Source organism: Bactrocera neohumeralis, unplaced genomic scaffold, assembly GCF_024586455.1.
Source record: "Bactrocera neohumeralis isolate Rockhampton unplaced genomic scaffold, APGP_CSIRO_Bneo_wtdbg2-racon-allhic-juicebox.fasta_v2 ctg5346, whole genome shotgun sequence".
Lineage (NCBI taxonomy): Eukaryota > Metazoa > Arthropoda > Insecta > Diptera > Tephritidae > Bactrocera > Bactrocera neohumeralis.
The window spans coordinates 1-15060 of record NW_026092282.1 but is presented as its reverse complement, the minus strand read 5'-3'; the positions used below and the strand labels follow the sequence as shown (position 1 = coordinate 15060).

The 15060-nt window shown below is 41.6% G+C and overlaps 1 protein-coding gene across 1 annotated transcript; it reads left to right on the top strand.

Annotated features, from left to right (window-relative positions):
- Positions 1-2886: 2886 nt before the first annotated feature.
- Positions 2887-7399, top strand: LOC126767315 (uncharacterized). Its single transcript, XM_050484864.1, has 5 exons — positions 2887-3170; positions 3282-3365; positions 3441-4051; positions 4125-4623; positions 4689-7399. Exons 3-5 carry the CDS (start codon positions 3452-3454, stop codon positions 7067-7069), a joined length of 3480 nt encoding a protein of 1159 aa, XP_050340821.1. The 5' UTR covers positions 2887-3170; positions 3282-3365; positions 3441-3451; the 3' UTR covers positions 7070-7399.
- The last annotated feature ends 7661 nt before the right edge of the window (positions 7400-15060 follow it).

Here is a 15060-nt window from a genome sequence, read left to right as displayed (position 1 = left end):
TTATTATATTTTTTTTTAAGTTATCACACTGATTTTTAAAAATGGTGTAAAATTTTTTGAGTTTATGTTTGGAATATGTAGACCATCAAATATTATTGATGGTATTATTATTAATGTATTAAATGGCTCACTATCAAAATGTGACAAGGGCACTGATTGTTTAGTTAACAAAGTGATGCAAGAATTAACATCTTCATTCACGGACATTTCAACGGTTAATTTAAATTTTTTATCGTTTTTGCATGCTTCACTGCTTTCTATTTTAGCCCTTTTGCCATCATATATATCACTATGGTCCTTTTGTAAATGTCTTTTCATATTAGTTAAACAGAATGCACTAATTTTTTTTTTACAAAGTTTACATTCTCCATTGGAGCCCCCCAATATAAAAATCACATATGAAAACATTTTGTTTTCTTCCCATTGGCGAACTTACATCAAACTTTACTTTTTCAGTTTTATAAAATAAGCAGTGCTCACACAACTTCTCTCTGCGATTGAATGCTATCATGTAATATGCAATATGCATTGTAAATAAAAGAGTACAAAATTTGGCGAAATTATAAATTTTGACGTTATAAATTGTAACGTTAATATAAATGAATGTCGAAAACCGGGCGGTGAGCATAAAATTCCTAAAAAGACAGCCAGTGCGTGTGTTAGTTTTGCTTTAAAGCTTAACAGAGATTAAGAAACATATTATGTCATAAATTTTGAATTGATTTTTATTGCTGATTTAAAAATATAAAAATCATAAATAATACTTATTTTTTGATCGAAAAAAAAAATTAGAAATAACTTTTATTTTTGATCTAAAAAAATAAAAATCAAAAATAACTTTTATTTTTGATCTAAATATATAAAAATCAAAATTTAAAAATCATACAATATTTCGCATATAGTTCACCTAAAAATCATGATGGTGTAATGAAAACTTTTCTACGATGTTCCTTTAAAAATTGTAAATAATTTTTTATTAAAATTGTGACCACATCCCCAACACGTATGCACCTCACAAGTACCTATAACACGCAAAGTGATTCGTGGTTGTTAGGTGACCAAGGATATCCAATGGAGCCATGGCTGTTAACGCCAGTCGCTGAACCTTCAAATGCAAGGGAAGTGCGTTACAATAAGTTGCACGCCAAAGCACGTAATACCATTGAGAGAGCCTTTGGTGTTTTGAAGTCACGATTCCGGTGCCTCTCAAAACACCGCATTCTTCATTACAGCCCTAAAAAAGCGTCTTTGATTATTTACGCGTGTACAATTCACAACATTTTACTGAAGCAAGATGTGGCTGCAGACCTTGGCTTCGAAGAAGTTTTAGAAGAATCACAAGACACCGAAATTGTTTTCGAAAACCCCAATTTTAGGTAGGGTGCTAGAGTAAGAGAACGTTACATCATGTCTTTATAATATACATATGTATGTATATATTTCCAGTGGCGTTATGTACCTAAATATAAGTATATACATGTATGTAAGTTACTTACTGTCTCTGTACATTTTACTCTCTGTATATTTTACTTCCTCTAAGTAAAAATAAAAAGACATCTACATATGTTTAAATAATTCATTTTATTTTATTTTTATTTGTTTAATTGTTCACACAATTTAGCCATAACCTCTGACATCGAGGTTAGTGCAAGTGTCATTTGGGTCAGCACCCCCGTCATCTGCTCGTTTTGCTCTACAATTTTCTTTTGCAAAGCAATGGCCACCCCTGTCATCTGCACATTTTGCTCTACAATTTTCTTTTATAGAGCAATGGCCTCCTCCTCTCGCTTTTCACGCTCCTCCATTTTTTTTAAAGCACTGCTCCAAGCATCTTCGCTGCAGTCAATTTACCTTCAGAAGGGATGAAAGTAGGTGATGGCATAGGAGAAGGTAAGATGGGAGGAGATAAGAAGAAGAGGACAAATCTGGAGGTGATGGTGAGAAAGAAAAATGAGGTGATGGTGAGGAAGAAAAATTTAAAGACAGAGCAGGAAAAGCTGGAGCAGGCGATGTGACTGTTGGTGTTGGCGAGGAAGCTGGAGCTTGAGCAGCTGGTTCTGAATTTAAATACAATGGCGGCAAAACCTGTAAGTATAAAACGGACCAATTATTGCCTCATGTAATAATAAAATATATAGTTCGACAAATATTAAATTAAAATATTACCTGGTGACCCAAAGTCGCAACACCCGGCAATCCATCCACCGCTGCTGCCCTAAAAGTTGTAATCGCTTGCTCCTCGAACTCAGTTATTCCATTTATCGGAGAGCCTCCACCAGTCGCTTGCGCATGTGCCTTCAGTTTGCGCGCTCGCGATCGCAACTGATGTTTCCAATGCATTAACGACTATGGAAACATATTTTAATAATGTGAAACATACACAAGCATTTATGAACTTACCTCCCCCACTTGGCTGCCGACCGAGTTGGACCTCTTAAGGCATTTAAACACAACCGGAGCATTGTAGAACCCCCAAAGGTGAGTCTAGTTGACCGATGCCCAGATCGGACATTTATCTGCTAACTCCGACCAAAGTATTTGCAGCCCTTGAGGGTTGGGCGGAGTTAGGTTCCCCCGTTGCAACTCAGGATGCTGCTTGCAAAACATTATATAATGTTGCAGCTGCTCCTGAGTTGTCCTTTCCGTGTTTGTACGCCTAGGAATATATGAAATTATTATATACCTATATATATAAAGTGACGTTAGTTACTACGCTTATAACTGGAGAACGCCTGGACCGATTTCGGTGATTACCACCAATTCGGACAGGTCTCCGCCCAAACAAGGAGAATACTTAAGAAAATTCTGGAAAATTTTCCGAAAAAAAATTATTAAGAAAATAAATTTTCAAATACGATTTTAAAAAGGAAATAAAAACGAACATGATTTTAAATGCTGTATTGCCAGTAGATGGCGTTGTGTGCATCAACTTTTGACAGCTGCATGCATATGCACAGTTGGCAACCCACGCAAGATGCAATGACATATGTGACTTGAGTTTAGTAACATAAATATCGGCATTTTCTTAAGCTTTTATCGGCTTTCGTTAGTTATTGTAATTCAATTTGATTTAATACATTGTTTTGAAACGATATATTAGCCGTGTTTTATTGGTAATTTTATGTTCACGGCTATTGTGAAAATTGCAAGCGAAAAGTGATTTCATAGAGGTGAGTTCAGTTTGATGAAATGCTCATTGTAAATGGTTATGGTCTTTGTTATTGCGTGCTCATCGATAATCAACCCAAACGTTAATTTCGGGTTGTTCAATTAATTTTTAGGTGGAATAATTTGAAAATCAATTCGAGTTCGCTGTTCATTTCATTCTGATTGATCATATTGGTGTGGAATTCTATTTTCAAACGGTAAGTTGCCAAGAAAGATGTTTATTTTGTGAGGTTATGACATTTGAGTACATGTTTTGTGTGTTCATTTCTCAGTGTAATTCAGAATGCCACGAGCCAAAAGATCTAATCTTTCGCATCGAACGCGAAATGCAAATAGAGTTCGGAATATTGCCTATCAATTGACGACAGATGAACAAGAAATCGCACGAGAACAGCGCCGTGTTAGTATGGCCCGACTTCGTGCATCACAAACACAAGAAGAAAGACAGGCGGAAAATGAAACGGCTAAGTTAACAATGAGAAATCGTCGGGCAAATGAAACAACTCAACAACGTGATAATCTAAATCAACGCATAAGAAGAAGTGCTTCAAGTGTTGATTTGGATCGAGTAGCGTTTCATTACGATTGCAGAATTGATTACAGCTCGCATCCTTCCGTTAAAATTCACCCAATGGAGGTTGTGTGCAACCATTGCGGTGCATTGAAGTTCGCTGGAGAAACACCTGGACTGTGCTGTCTCAGTGGCAAGGTTAAATTACCACCATTGCCCTTGCCAACAGAGCCATTGCGTTCTTTGCTTACTGGTGAAACACCAGAATCACGTCATTTTCTATCGAACGCTCAGAAATACAACGGATGCTTTCAAATGACTTCATTTGGAGCAGATATTATTCATGAACGCGGATTCAATCCGACATTCAAGGTAATAAATTAACCGATCATTTTCTTTTGATGCACAAAAAATATTGAATCTAATTTCGTAATTGACTCTACAGATCCAAGGCCAAATTCACCATCGAATTGGATCATTGCTACCACTTGAAGACGCACAACATAAATTCCTTCAAATTTACTTCATGGGCAACGTGGAACATCAACTTGATCAGCGCCAAACAATCAATACGGAAATGAGAAGAGGAATTCTTCGCGATTTGCAGCAGCTGCTTCATGAACATCATGCATTGGTTCGGTTATTCAAAACTGCGTTGGATCGCATGCCAAATGATGACTATAAAGTCGTGATCAGAGCGGATAAACGACCTGCTGGAACGCACGAACGCCAATTTAACGCTCCAACAATAGATGAGGTTGCAGTTGTGATTGTTGGCGAAAGCCGGGAATCACGCGATATTGTGCTCACACGTCGGGACTGTGGGCAATTGCAACGAATATCCGAAACTCATCGTTCATACGATGCATTGCAATACCCACTGATGTTTTGGCAAGGAGACGATGGATATTATATCAACATCAATATGATAAATCCATCGACCGGTAAGAATAGATATCATAATAATTTTCATTTCAATATGACACTAATGTCACTGATATCATTTTAGGTGAGGAAACTACCAGGAAGGTCACCGGAATGAATTTTTACGCATATCGTTTGATGATTCGCCAAAATGTTGACAACTATTTGCTTCGATTTCGCCGATTATTTCAGCAATTTTGCGTCGATATGTATGCCAAAATAGAAGCGGAGCGCCTCCTTTTTATCACTTTAAATCAAACCAAACTACGTACGGAGCAGTACATTCATTTACGCGATGCAATTAGCACCGAAGGAAATGCATCTGATTTTGGTCGGTTGACTACTTTACCGGCGACGTTCGTTCGCAGTCCACGTCATATGCATGAATATACGCAAGATGCAATGACATATGTACGTCATTACGGCCGTCCAGACCTGTTCATCACCTTCGCGTGCAATCCTAAGTGGATAGAAATTGTTCAACTGCTGCTTCCTGGCCAAACATCAAGTGATCGGCACGATATCACCGCACGTGTATTCAGGCAAAAAATCCGGTCGCTCATGCACTATATTGTTGGGCATCGTGTCTTTGGGGATACTCGATGTTGGATGTATTCCATTGAATGGCAAAAAAGAGGCTTACCGCATGCGCACATTCTCATTTGGTTAGTCGAAAGAATACAGCCAGACCAAATTGATGACATCATATTTGCCGAGATTCCTGATCCCGAAACCGATCCAGACCTGCATGATGTCGTAATTACAAACATGATTAATGGACCGTGTGGCGCCATTAACCCACAATCACCGTGCATGGTCGACGGCAAGTGTTCCAAGCGTTATCCACAAAATTCGACTGTTGATACCATCACTGGCAAAGATGGTTATCCACTGTATCGACGTCGATCTTCTGATGATGGCGGTAGAACAATCACAGTCAAAGTGAAAGGAAATGATTTCGTGGTCGACAACTCTTGGGTTGTTCCGTATTCGCCACTTCTTTCCAAAACATTCAGGGCGCATTGTAACGTGGAGTATTGCAATTCAGTGAAGTCCATCAAGTACATCTGCAAATATGTCACGAAGGGCAGTGACATGGCGGCTTTTGGTCTTCAAGCTCCTGACCCCAATGATGAAATCACGCGCTATCAAAATGGTCGATACGTATGCTGCAATGAGGCGATTTGGCGTATATTCTCATTTCCCATTCATGAACGCTATCCGAGTGTTACACATTTGGCAGTGCATCTGGAGAACGGTCAACGAGTTTATTTCACCCCAGCAAATGCCGCTCAACGTGCTCAAAACCCACCAGCGACAACATTGACCAGTTTCTTCTCGATTTGCCAAAGTGATCCGTTTGCACGTGCGTTACTTTACTCAGAGATGCCGCGTTATTACACTTGGAATGCTTCATCGAAGAAATTTCAACGTCGAAAGCAAGGTAATGTAGTTCCTGGTCATCCGGATGTGCGTTCTACTGAAGCTCTTGGCCGTATTTATACAGTTCATCCGAAAAATGATGAATGCTTTTACTTACGACCATTGCTGGTGAATGTTCGTGGCCCGACATCATTTGAATCACTTCGAACTGTCAATGGTGTAGTGCTGCCAACATTTCGTGTCGCATGTCAGGAGCTCAATTTGCATTCAGAAAATCCCCATCTTGATATGAATGAAGAGATGCACAATCAGGCTTTGTTTTTGATAGAAGACATGTGTTACCTCATGTGCGGCAGTTTGTTAGCCAGGTTAGGAATGACGTCGCCTGATCGTGGAGTAAACGACGCTTTCGAACGAGAATTGCAGCGTGAACGTGAATACGACACAAATGCATTAAGCCAATTGGTTCGAACGAATATACCATTGTTGAATCCTCAACAAAAAGAACTGTACGATACGGTGATGAAGGCAATTGATGATGGAAATATCGGCATGATTTTCCTTGATGCGCCTGGTGGAACTGGAAAGACATTCCTCATATCATTGATTTTGGCTGCAGTTCGTGCAAGATCAGAAATTGCTGTAGCAGTTGCTTCTTCTGGAATAGCGGCAACGATGTTGGAAGGTTGCCGAACCGCTCATTCTGCATTAAAATTGCCATTAAACCTGCAAGCGGTTGAAGAACCGACATGTAACATAGCGAAACATTCAGCAATGGCCAAAGTTTTAATAGCAAGCAAAATCATTATCTGGGACGAATGCACAATGTCGCATAAACGCGCGTTAGAAGCTCTGAATCGCACTATGAAAGATCTGCGTAATGACGCAAGACATTTTGGGGGTGCATTGATTTTACTCTCAGGCGATTTCCGGCAAACACTACCAGTAATACCACGATCGACCGCTGCCGATGAGATCAATGCTTGCCTCAAATCATCACCAGCTCACGACAAACATGCGAGTTGCATTGCTAAACGATCCATCTGCCGAACTGTTCTCCAATCAACTGCTAACTATCGGTAATGGTCATGTTCCTGTCGACGCATCGAATGGATTCATTTCGTTCCCGCCAAATTTTTGCAATTTCGTCTCAACGAAAGAGGAGCTCATCAACAAAGTGTTTCCGAACATCATTGCTAACCACAAAAACTACGATTGGTTGGATCACCTAAGCTTCAAAATTCAAAATCAAATCGTTGGGACACTGCATTCCTTCAAATCTATCGACTGTGTAACAAACGAAGACGAAGCAACCAACTACCCAACTGAGTTCTTGAATTCATTGGATGTGCCTGGCTTGCCACCGCACAATTTACAATTGAAGGTTGGTTCAGTCGTCATCATGCTCCGCAATCTCAAAAACTCATGCAACGTGAACGCGTTTAGACTCACTAAAAGGCCAATGTGATTCACTAAAAGAAAAATTCAAAGGTGAGGAAGTTCTCATTCCGAGAATTCCAATGATCCCAACCGATATGCCATTCGAGTTTAAGCGAATCCAATTTCCAATTCGTCTCGCATTCGCCATGACAATTAATAAATCACAAGGCCAATCATTGAGTGTTTGTGGCCTGAATCTGGAAAATGCATGTTTTTCACACGGACAACTATATGTCGCATGTTCCCGTGTCGGAAAACCATCTGCTTTGATCGTTTTCGCACCTGACAACAAAACGAAAAATATCGTTTATCACAGAGTGCTTCAATGAAATTACCTAAAAATAATTAATATGGCAAAACAACGTTTGCCGGGTCAGCTAGTAATAATATAAAAAATGACTAAGACTCATTCGCACAAAAAAAAAACCTCAAAGTATTTCTACACATATGAGTAACAACAATTTATGACTCTCTCAATAGTAGACAAACTATTTGATAGAAAGAATGAAAATAATTTGAATAAAAGTGTAAATTTCGTATTGTGCGCTGAGAAACTGTTTTTTTTATTGTCTGTTTTTGTAAGTGTTTTAGTATTAATGGTTTTTTGTAAAGGTAAATATACTGATATTTATATATTACTAGTAAACCCGACGAACTCCGTTTCGCCACCAGATGGCTTCGTTTTATGTAACATTTCGTTACTGACGTTCTTACACAATGGAGTCTACCGAAGACTTAGTAGGGAAAATTGCTACAGGTATTTATAAGCTCAGCAAAAAACGGAAGGACAGAAGTGCTGTTTCGGATATGTTTACAGAAATAGTTAAAGACGAAGGAAGTACTTTACTTGACATGGTATGTTGGCGTAATTGTAAAAAAAGTGTATAAATGCCATGATGCAGAGTTCCATTCTCAATAGACATAAATGTTTTACCTCACATATAACTGAACTGCCCAGACAGAAAGTAAGTGAAGAGGATAAAAAATTAGCTTAGAAGCTTGCGCTGATTGGGTGGTTGAAGACTGTCGTCCGTTTTCTTCCGTGAAGGGCTCCGGATTAAAAAATTAGTACAATTTTTTCAGGCTATAGGCACACAAAGTATGGGAAAAATGTTGATGTTGACGATTTAATTCCGGACCCAACAACCATTTCGCGCAACATAGAAAAAAGGCGAAAGAAAAAAAGAAGAAATTTACAATTGATTTATGGAAAGACGAATATGTTAAACGCGATTTTTTATGTGCCACCCTGCATTTTACGAAGGACTTCCAATTATAAATAAGTAGTGAAATAAACTACCAACATAGAAATGTAAAAAAAATAAAAAAGCAGCAAACACAATAATGCTAAACTGAAAATACTCAAGTCACTTAAGTCATTCAAAAATACTATTGGTGTTTCTTGGTGCTTTGAATCATTTCACTTTGACGTGATTGAATTATTGACTCATGAGAGAATGAGCACAATACCGGGTCGTATGAAAAGAAACTTACTCATTATTCATACTCTGGTTATGTGTGCTTTGCGTAAATGTGTTTTTTGTAGATATTTGTGTATTTTGAAATTTGATTTATATTCACAAAAACTCTTTTTTGTGTTATTCAACCAATAACTTAAAAAGAGGAATAATTGCAGATCTCTGATAGGGACAGAGAATCCGTGTGACAATTGTCCCTTAGCTCCAAAAGATTCTAACAGATGGTGATAATTATTGATTTGATTGAATTCAGTAAATGGCGCTATGTTTGAATCTTTTGAAGCAAACAAATAATTGTGACTGTCATATAATAGACAAAGAATTTGAAATAAAATAATATTGCGATTCAAAATTGAGATGTAAGCTATCCTATCAATAGACAAATAATTTGCAATAAAATATTCTATTATTCTTACTTTTACAATATTTGATGTTAGGCCCCAGATATTTGACTTGCGTCACGTATTTGATACTGACCCCATTCACAAGGACAATCGGTGGACGAACCGGCGACAATCTATCTTTCAGCAACATTGCCACCGTTTTATCCATCAATATGTCAACCCCCCACCTAAATCCCGAAAATTTTCAATTTCTAAAAATTGTCCTCCCGCCCGTTTTAGATCACACCGCGAACGACCTTCAACCAAACGAAGAAGATTATCCGCATACGCACAACACCTACAAAGTGGCTCGAGCTGCCCAAGCAGAGAATTCATCATGAGATTCCAAATATATGGACCACAGATGGAACTCTGCGGGCAGCCACAAACCACCTCAATCTCCACACTTCCATTCATACCAACTAGAGAGGCTTTTCTGTCTGAAAAATAGTTCCGCCAAAGAGCAGCTTCCGGATAGCCAAGTTCCTCCAGTCGTTGCATCACCCGATCCCAGCTTAGGTAATCAAACGCCCCCTTAAAGTCAACAAATATGCCAAGGACATATTTGTTGACATTATCCCTAACAGCATTCTGAACAAACATCCAAGCATCCACTACACTGCGTCTTTCCCTAAACCCAAACTGCCTATCCGACCATATACCCCTCGTTAGCTCCTGAAGTCGTTCCACCATTACTCTTTCCAACACTTTTCCAAGTACTGGAAGAAGACTGATGCCCCGATAAAAACGAGGATCGCTTCTGATCTTATCAGGGGACTTCAGGTGAGGAACAACCCTAGCTTTTTACACTCACATGGAAAATATCCCTCCCAGACGCACATATCATAAAAAGCCTTCAGGTATTCAGGAATGAACTTCCACAAGCTTTTGCACATCTTTCTGTTCAAACCATCAAAACCTGCGGACCGTTTAGACCTAACCAAGCCAAAGGCGTACCCCAATTCCCCATCATCTAATGGAGGGTCAGGTACCCTCCGACATGAGAAAGAACGCACCTAACAGAACCACCGCACACTCTCTCCACGACGATAACAGAGTGTCACCGACGCGAAGAGAGGTGATATCCGGACTTCTACGACTCCGGCAGATACTATAGACCTGACCCCAGGGGTCGTTCCTATATCCCTAACAAAACTCCTCCTCTCATCCTCCTTAATTTTTACTAACATTTCTTTATACTCCCTATCCGCACAACTAAATTCTTACCTAAGCTGGGACAACCTATCAGAATTGAATTGTTGGGCGCGTTGAAACTTTCGCCTCCTCCTCTTCAAGGTTAGCCCACGCGTCCACCATTTAATTTTGCTACCCCTACAACACTCATATCTACCAAAAACCCTTTCGTTAACCCCACAAACTACCTCACAGAGACGAGCAATTTGCTTGTCCACCCCCAACTCCTCAAAAACTATAAGCGGTATTTCCAACACCGCATCCCTAACCGAGAGTCCATATTGGTTCCAGTCAGTACCAGTGGTACGCCATCGCCGCAATGGACTCTCATAAGGCGAGGGAGGGGATCGAGGGGTAACCATAATTTGAATCAAATTATGATCACTCGACCACACCCTCCCTTTACCGCCCACCTAACATTGAAGGCCCTACCTGCTGCCTCATTCATAAACGTTATGTCAATATCACTGACACTCCTACGCCCACCGAAAGTATACCACTCACTGGGCTCATTCACAACGTGGAGGCTATTAGCCATCACCCATTCACTTAACGCCTCACCTCGAATGTGGCCTCGATATCCAGAATGCCGAGATACCTTACTGAACCACATCGAGGACGAGGCATTCGCATCCAACCCCAAGATAAATGGACTACCACCTACAAGAACTAGAAGCATATCCATGTATCCCAGATAGTGGTCTAGAGGCTCGCTAAATTTGCAGTACAAACTAGCCACAACCATTCTATCGAACACCCCCTCTATAACTACACAAACACCCAGCTGTGAAGAATCCAAAACTACACAATCATTGCTTGGATTATTCACAACTATCACAGCATTAACCCCAAGGTCCGAAAGGAGCTTCGAAACCTCCAGGAAGACCCTAACCACACCATTAGTGGCGTAGGCTCCTGAAGTAAGGCAATACCCACCCACAGCCACACCAGACAGTTGACATCATAAGATGTTCAATTGATCTATAATTGCGGCTTGGTGGTGCATTGACACCCTTCGCAACCTCCTTCTCAAAGTGCTTGGCACCAAAAACCAACTCACTTAACTCCCCATTAAGTTTTTTGCAGCCACTAGGCTGATCCGCCGGCAAACAAAAACCTCTAACGCAGTACCATGAGTACAGACAAAAGCCCGGAACAGCTGCTCGCCAAGCGTGTGAGTTATGGTTTAGAAATAAAAGAGCTTCGGCCTTTTACACAACCGTCTTTATTAAAGCGCATCTTAAGACTAACTAACTTTTCATTTCTTATTAGTTTACATACTCCTTATTCTAATGCTAACTGTACTGACATTCTTTGTTAGTTCGCTTCTAATATTAAGATTAATTGTATTACCGTTCCTTATTAAATTGTTTACTTATATATATTTATGTATATATATATTTTACATATATATCTTCTTCTTCTTCTCCTTAATTGGCGTAGAAACCGCTTAAGCGATTATAGCCGAGTTAACAACAGCGCGCCAGTCGTTTCTTCATTTCGCTTGGATATTCCAAGCGAAGCCAGGTCCCTCTCCACTTGGTCCTTCCAACGGAGTGGAGGTCTTCCTCTTCCTCTGCTTCCCCGGCGGGTACTGCGTCGAATACTTTCAGAGCTGGAGTGTTTCGTCCATCCGGACAACATGACCTAGCCAGCGTAGCCGCTGTCTTTTAATTCGCTGAACTATGTCGATGTCGTCGTATATCTCGTACAGCTCATCGTTCCATCGAATGTGGTATTCGCCGTGGCTAACGCGCAAAGGACCATAAATCTTTCGCAGAACTTTTCTCTCGAAAACTCGCAACGTCGACTCATCCGTTGTTGACATCGTCCAAGACTCTGCACCATACAGCAGGACCGGAATTATGAGTGACTTATAGAGTTTGGTTTTTGTTTGTCGAGAGAGGACTTTGCTTCCCAATTGCCTACTCAGTCCGAAGTAGCACCTGTTAGCAAGAGTTATCCTGCGTTGGATTTCTAGGCTGGCATTGTTGGTGGTGTTTACGCTGGTTCCAAGATAGACGAAATTATCTACGACTTCAAAGTTACGACTGTCAACAGTGACGTGAGTTCCAAGTCGCGAGTGCGACGACTGTTTGTTTGATGACAGGAGACATTTCGTCTTGCCCTCGTTCACTGCCAGACCCATTTTCTGTGCTTCCTTGTCCAGCCTGGAGAAAGCAGAACTAACGGCGCGGGTGTTGAGGCCGATGACATCAATATCATCGGCATACGCCAGCAGCTGTTCAACCTTATAGAAGATGGTACCTTCTCTATTTAGTTCTGCAGCTCGAACTATTTTCTCCAAAAGCAGGTTGAAAAAGTCGCACGATAGGGAATCGCCTTGTCTGAAACCTCGTTTGGTATCGAACGGCTCGGAGAGGTCCTTCCCGATCCTGACGGAGCTTTTGGTGTTACTCAACGTCAGTTTACACGGCCGTATTAGTTTTGCGGGGATACCAAATTCAGACATCGCGGCATAAAGGCAGCTCCTTTTCGTGCTGTCGAAGGCAGCTTTGAAATCGACAAAGAGGTGGTGTGTGTCGATTCTCCTTTCACGGGTATTTTCCAAGATTTGGCTCATGGTGAATATCTGGTCGGTTGTTGATTTGCCAGGTCTAAAGCCACACTGATAAGGTCCAATCAGTTTGTTGACGGTGGGCTTTAATCTTTCACACAATACGCTCGATAGAACCTTATATGCGATGTTGAGGAGGCTAATCCCACGGTAGTTGGCGCAGATTGTGGGGTCTCCTTTTTTATGGATTGGGCATAGCACACTTAAATTCCAATCGTTGGGCATGCTTTCGTCCGACCATATTTTACAAAAGAAGCTGATGTATGCACCTTATCAGTTCTTCGCCGCCGTGTTTGAATAGCTCGGCCGGCAATCCGTCGGCCCCTGCAGGCGGGAAATTGCTATTCGAACTTCTTCATGGTCGGGTAATGGAACGTCTGCTCCATCGTCATCGACTGGGGAATCGGGTTCTCCTTCTCCTGGTGTTGTGCGTTCACTGCCATTCAGCAGGCTGGAGAAGTGTTCCCTCCATAATTTAAGTATGCTCTGGGCATCAGTGACTAGATCACCTTTGGGGGTTCTACAAGAGTACGCTCCGGTCTTGAAACCTTCCGTAAGCCGCCTCAGCTCTTCGTACTCACGCATTTCAGCCTCTTTCTTCTTCTATCTACAAATGCGCCTCGCTTCCCTCTTCAACTCTCGGTATCTATCCCATCCCGCACGTGTAGTGGTCGATCGTAACGTTGCGAGGTAGGCAGCCTGTTTTCTCTCCGTTGCGACACGGCACTCCTCGTCGTACCAGCTGTGTTTTGCACTTTCCGAAAACCAATGGTTTCGGTTGCTGCTGTACGTAAGGAGTTTGAAATTCCGTCCTACAGTTCCCTTATTCCGAGTGCTCTCAGGGAGCAGGAGCGCAAGCCGAGTAGAAAATCGTTCGGCTGTCTGTTGTGATTGCAGCTTCTCGACGTGGAACCTTCCTTGTGTTTGGTGGCGCGCGTTTTTTGCTGCACAGAGGCGGGTGCGAATCTTAGCTGCAACAAGATAGTGGTCCGAGTCGACGTTAGGACCTCGGAGCGCACGCACATCTAAAACACTGGAGACGTGTCTTGCGTCTATCACAACATGATCGATGAGACAGCAAGGTAGCTTGATGAATCTTCTTTTGTTGGAATCTAGTACTACAGATAACCATATTTCGGGACCCTGCGAAGTCAATCAGCCTCAACCCATTAGGGGATGTTTCGTCGTGGAGGCCGGATTTAACGACCGTAGTGCCAAATACACCTTCTTTGCCCACCCTGGCGTTAAAGTCGCCAAGCAAGATTTTGATATCGTGGCGGGGGCAGCCTTCATAAGTGCGCTCCAAGCACTCATAAAAGGCATCTTTGGTCACATTGTCCTTCTCTTCCGTCGGGGTGTGGGCGCAGATCAGCGATATGTTGAATAACCTCGCTTTGATGCGGATTGTGGCTAGACGTTCATTCACCGCCGTGAATGATAGTACTCGGCGACGGAGTCTCTCTCCCACCACGAATCCTACACCAAACTTGCGCTCCTTTATATGGCCACTGTAGTAAATGTCACAAGGAACTACTCTTCTCTGTCCTTATCCCGTCCACCGCATTTCTTGGACGGCGGTGATGTCAGCCTTTATTTTCAAGAGGACATCAACTAGCTGGGCAGCGGCACCTTCCCAATTAAGGGACCGGACATTCCAGGTGCATGCCCTCAATTCGTAGTCCATATTTCGTTTGCCATGGTCGTCATCAAAAGGGGGGTCTCTCATCCGAGGCTAGTTATAGCTCTTCACTGGGGGTGTTTTTTTACGTGGCGGGTCCCAAACCCAGCGCACAACCCTTGTAGGGAATGTTTCGCCTTCTCACTTTAGCTCGCCTTCGAACGGATGTTCTTAGGCTACCCAGAGGATAGTTGAAGCTGCTTGAGCCATGTGTAAAAGAATCATTTCTGGCCATTCCCAAGTGAATGGCGATCAGAGAACTTTCCTCACTTGCGTGAACTTCTACACATGACTCCATCCTATATATATATATGTATAAATAT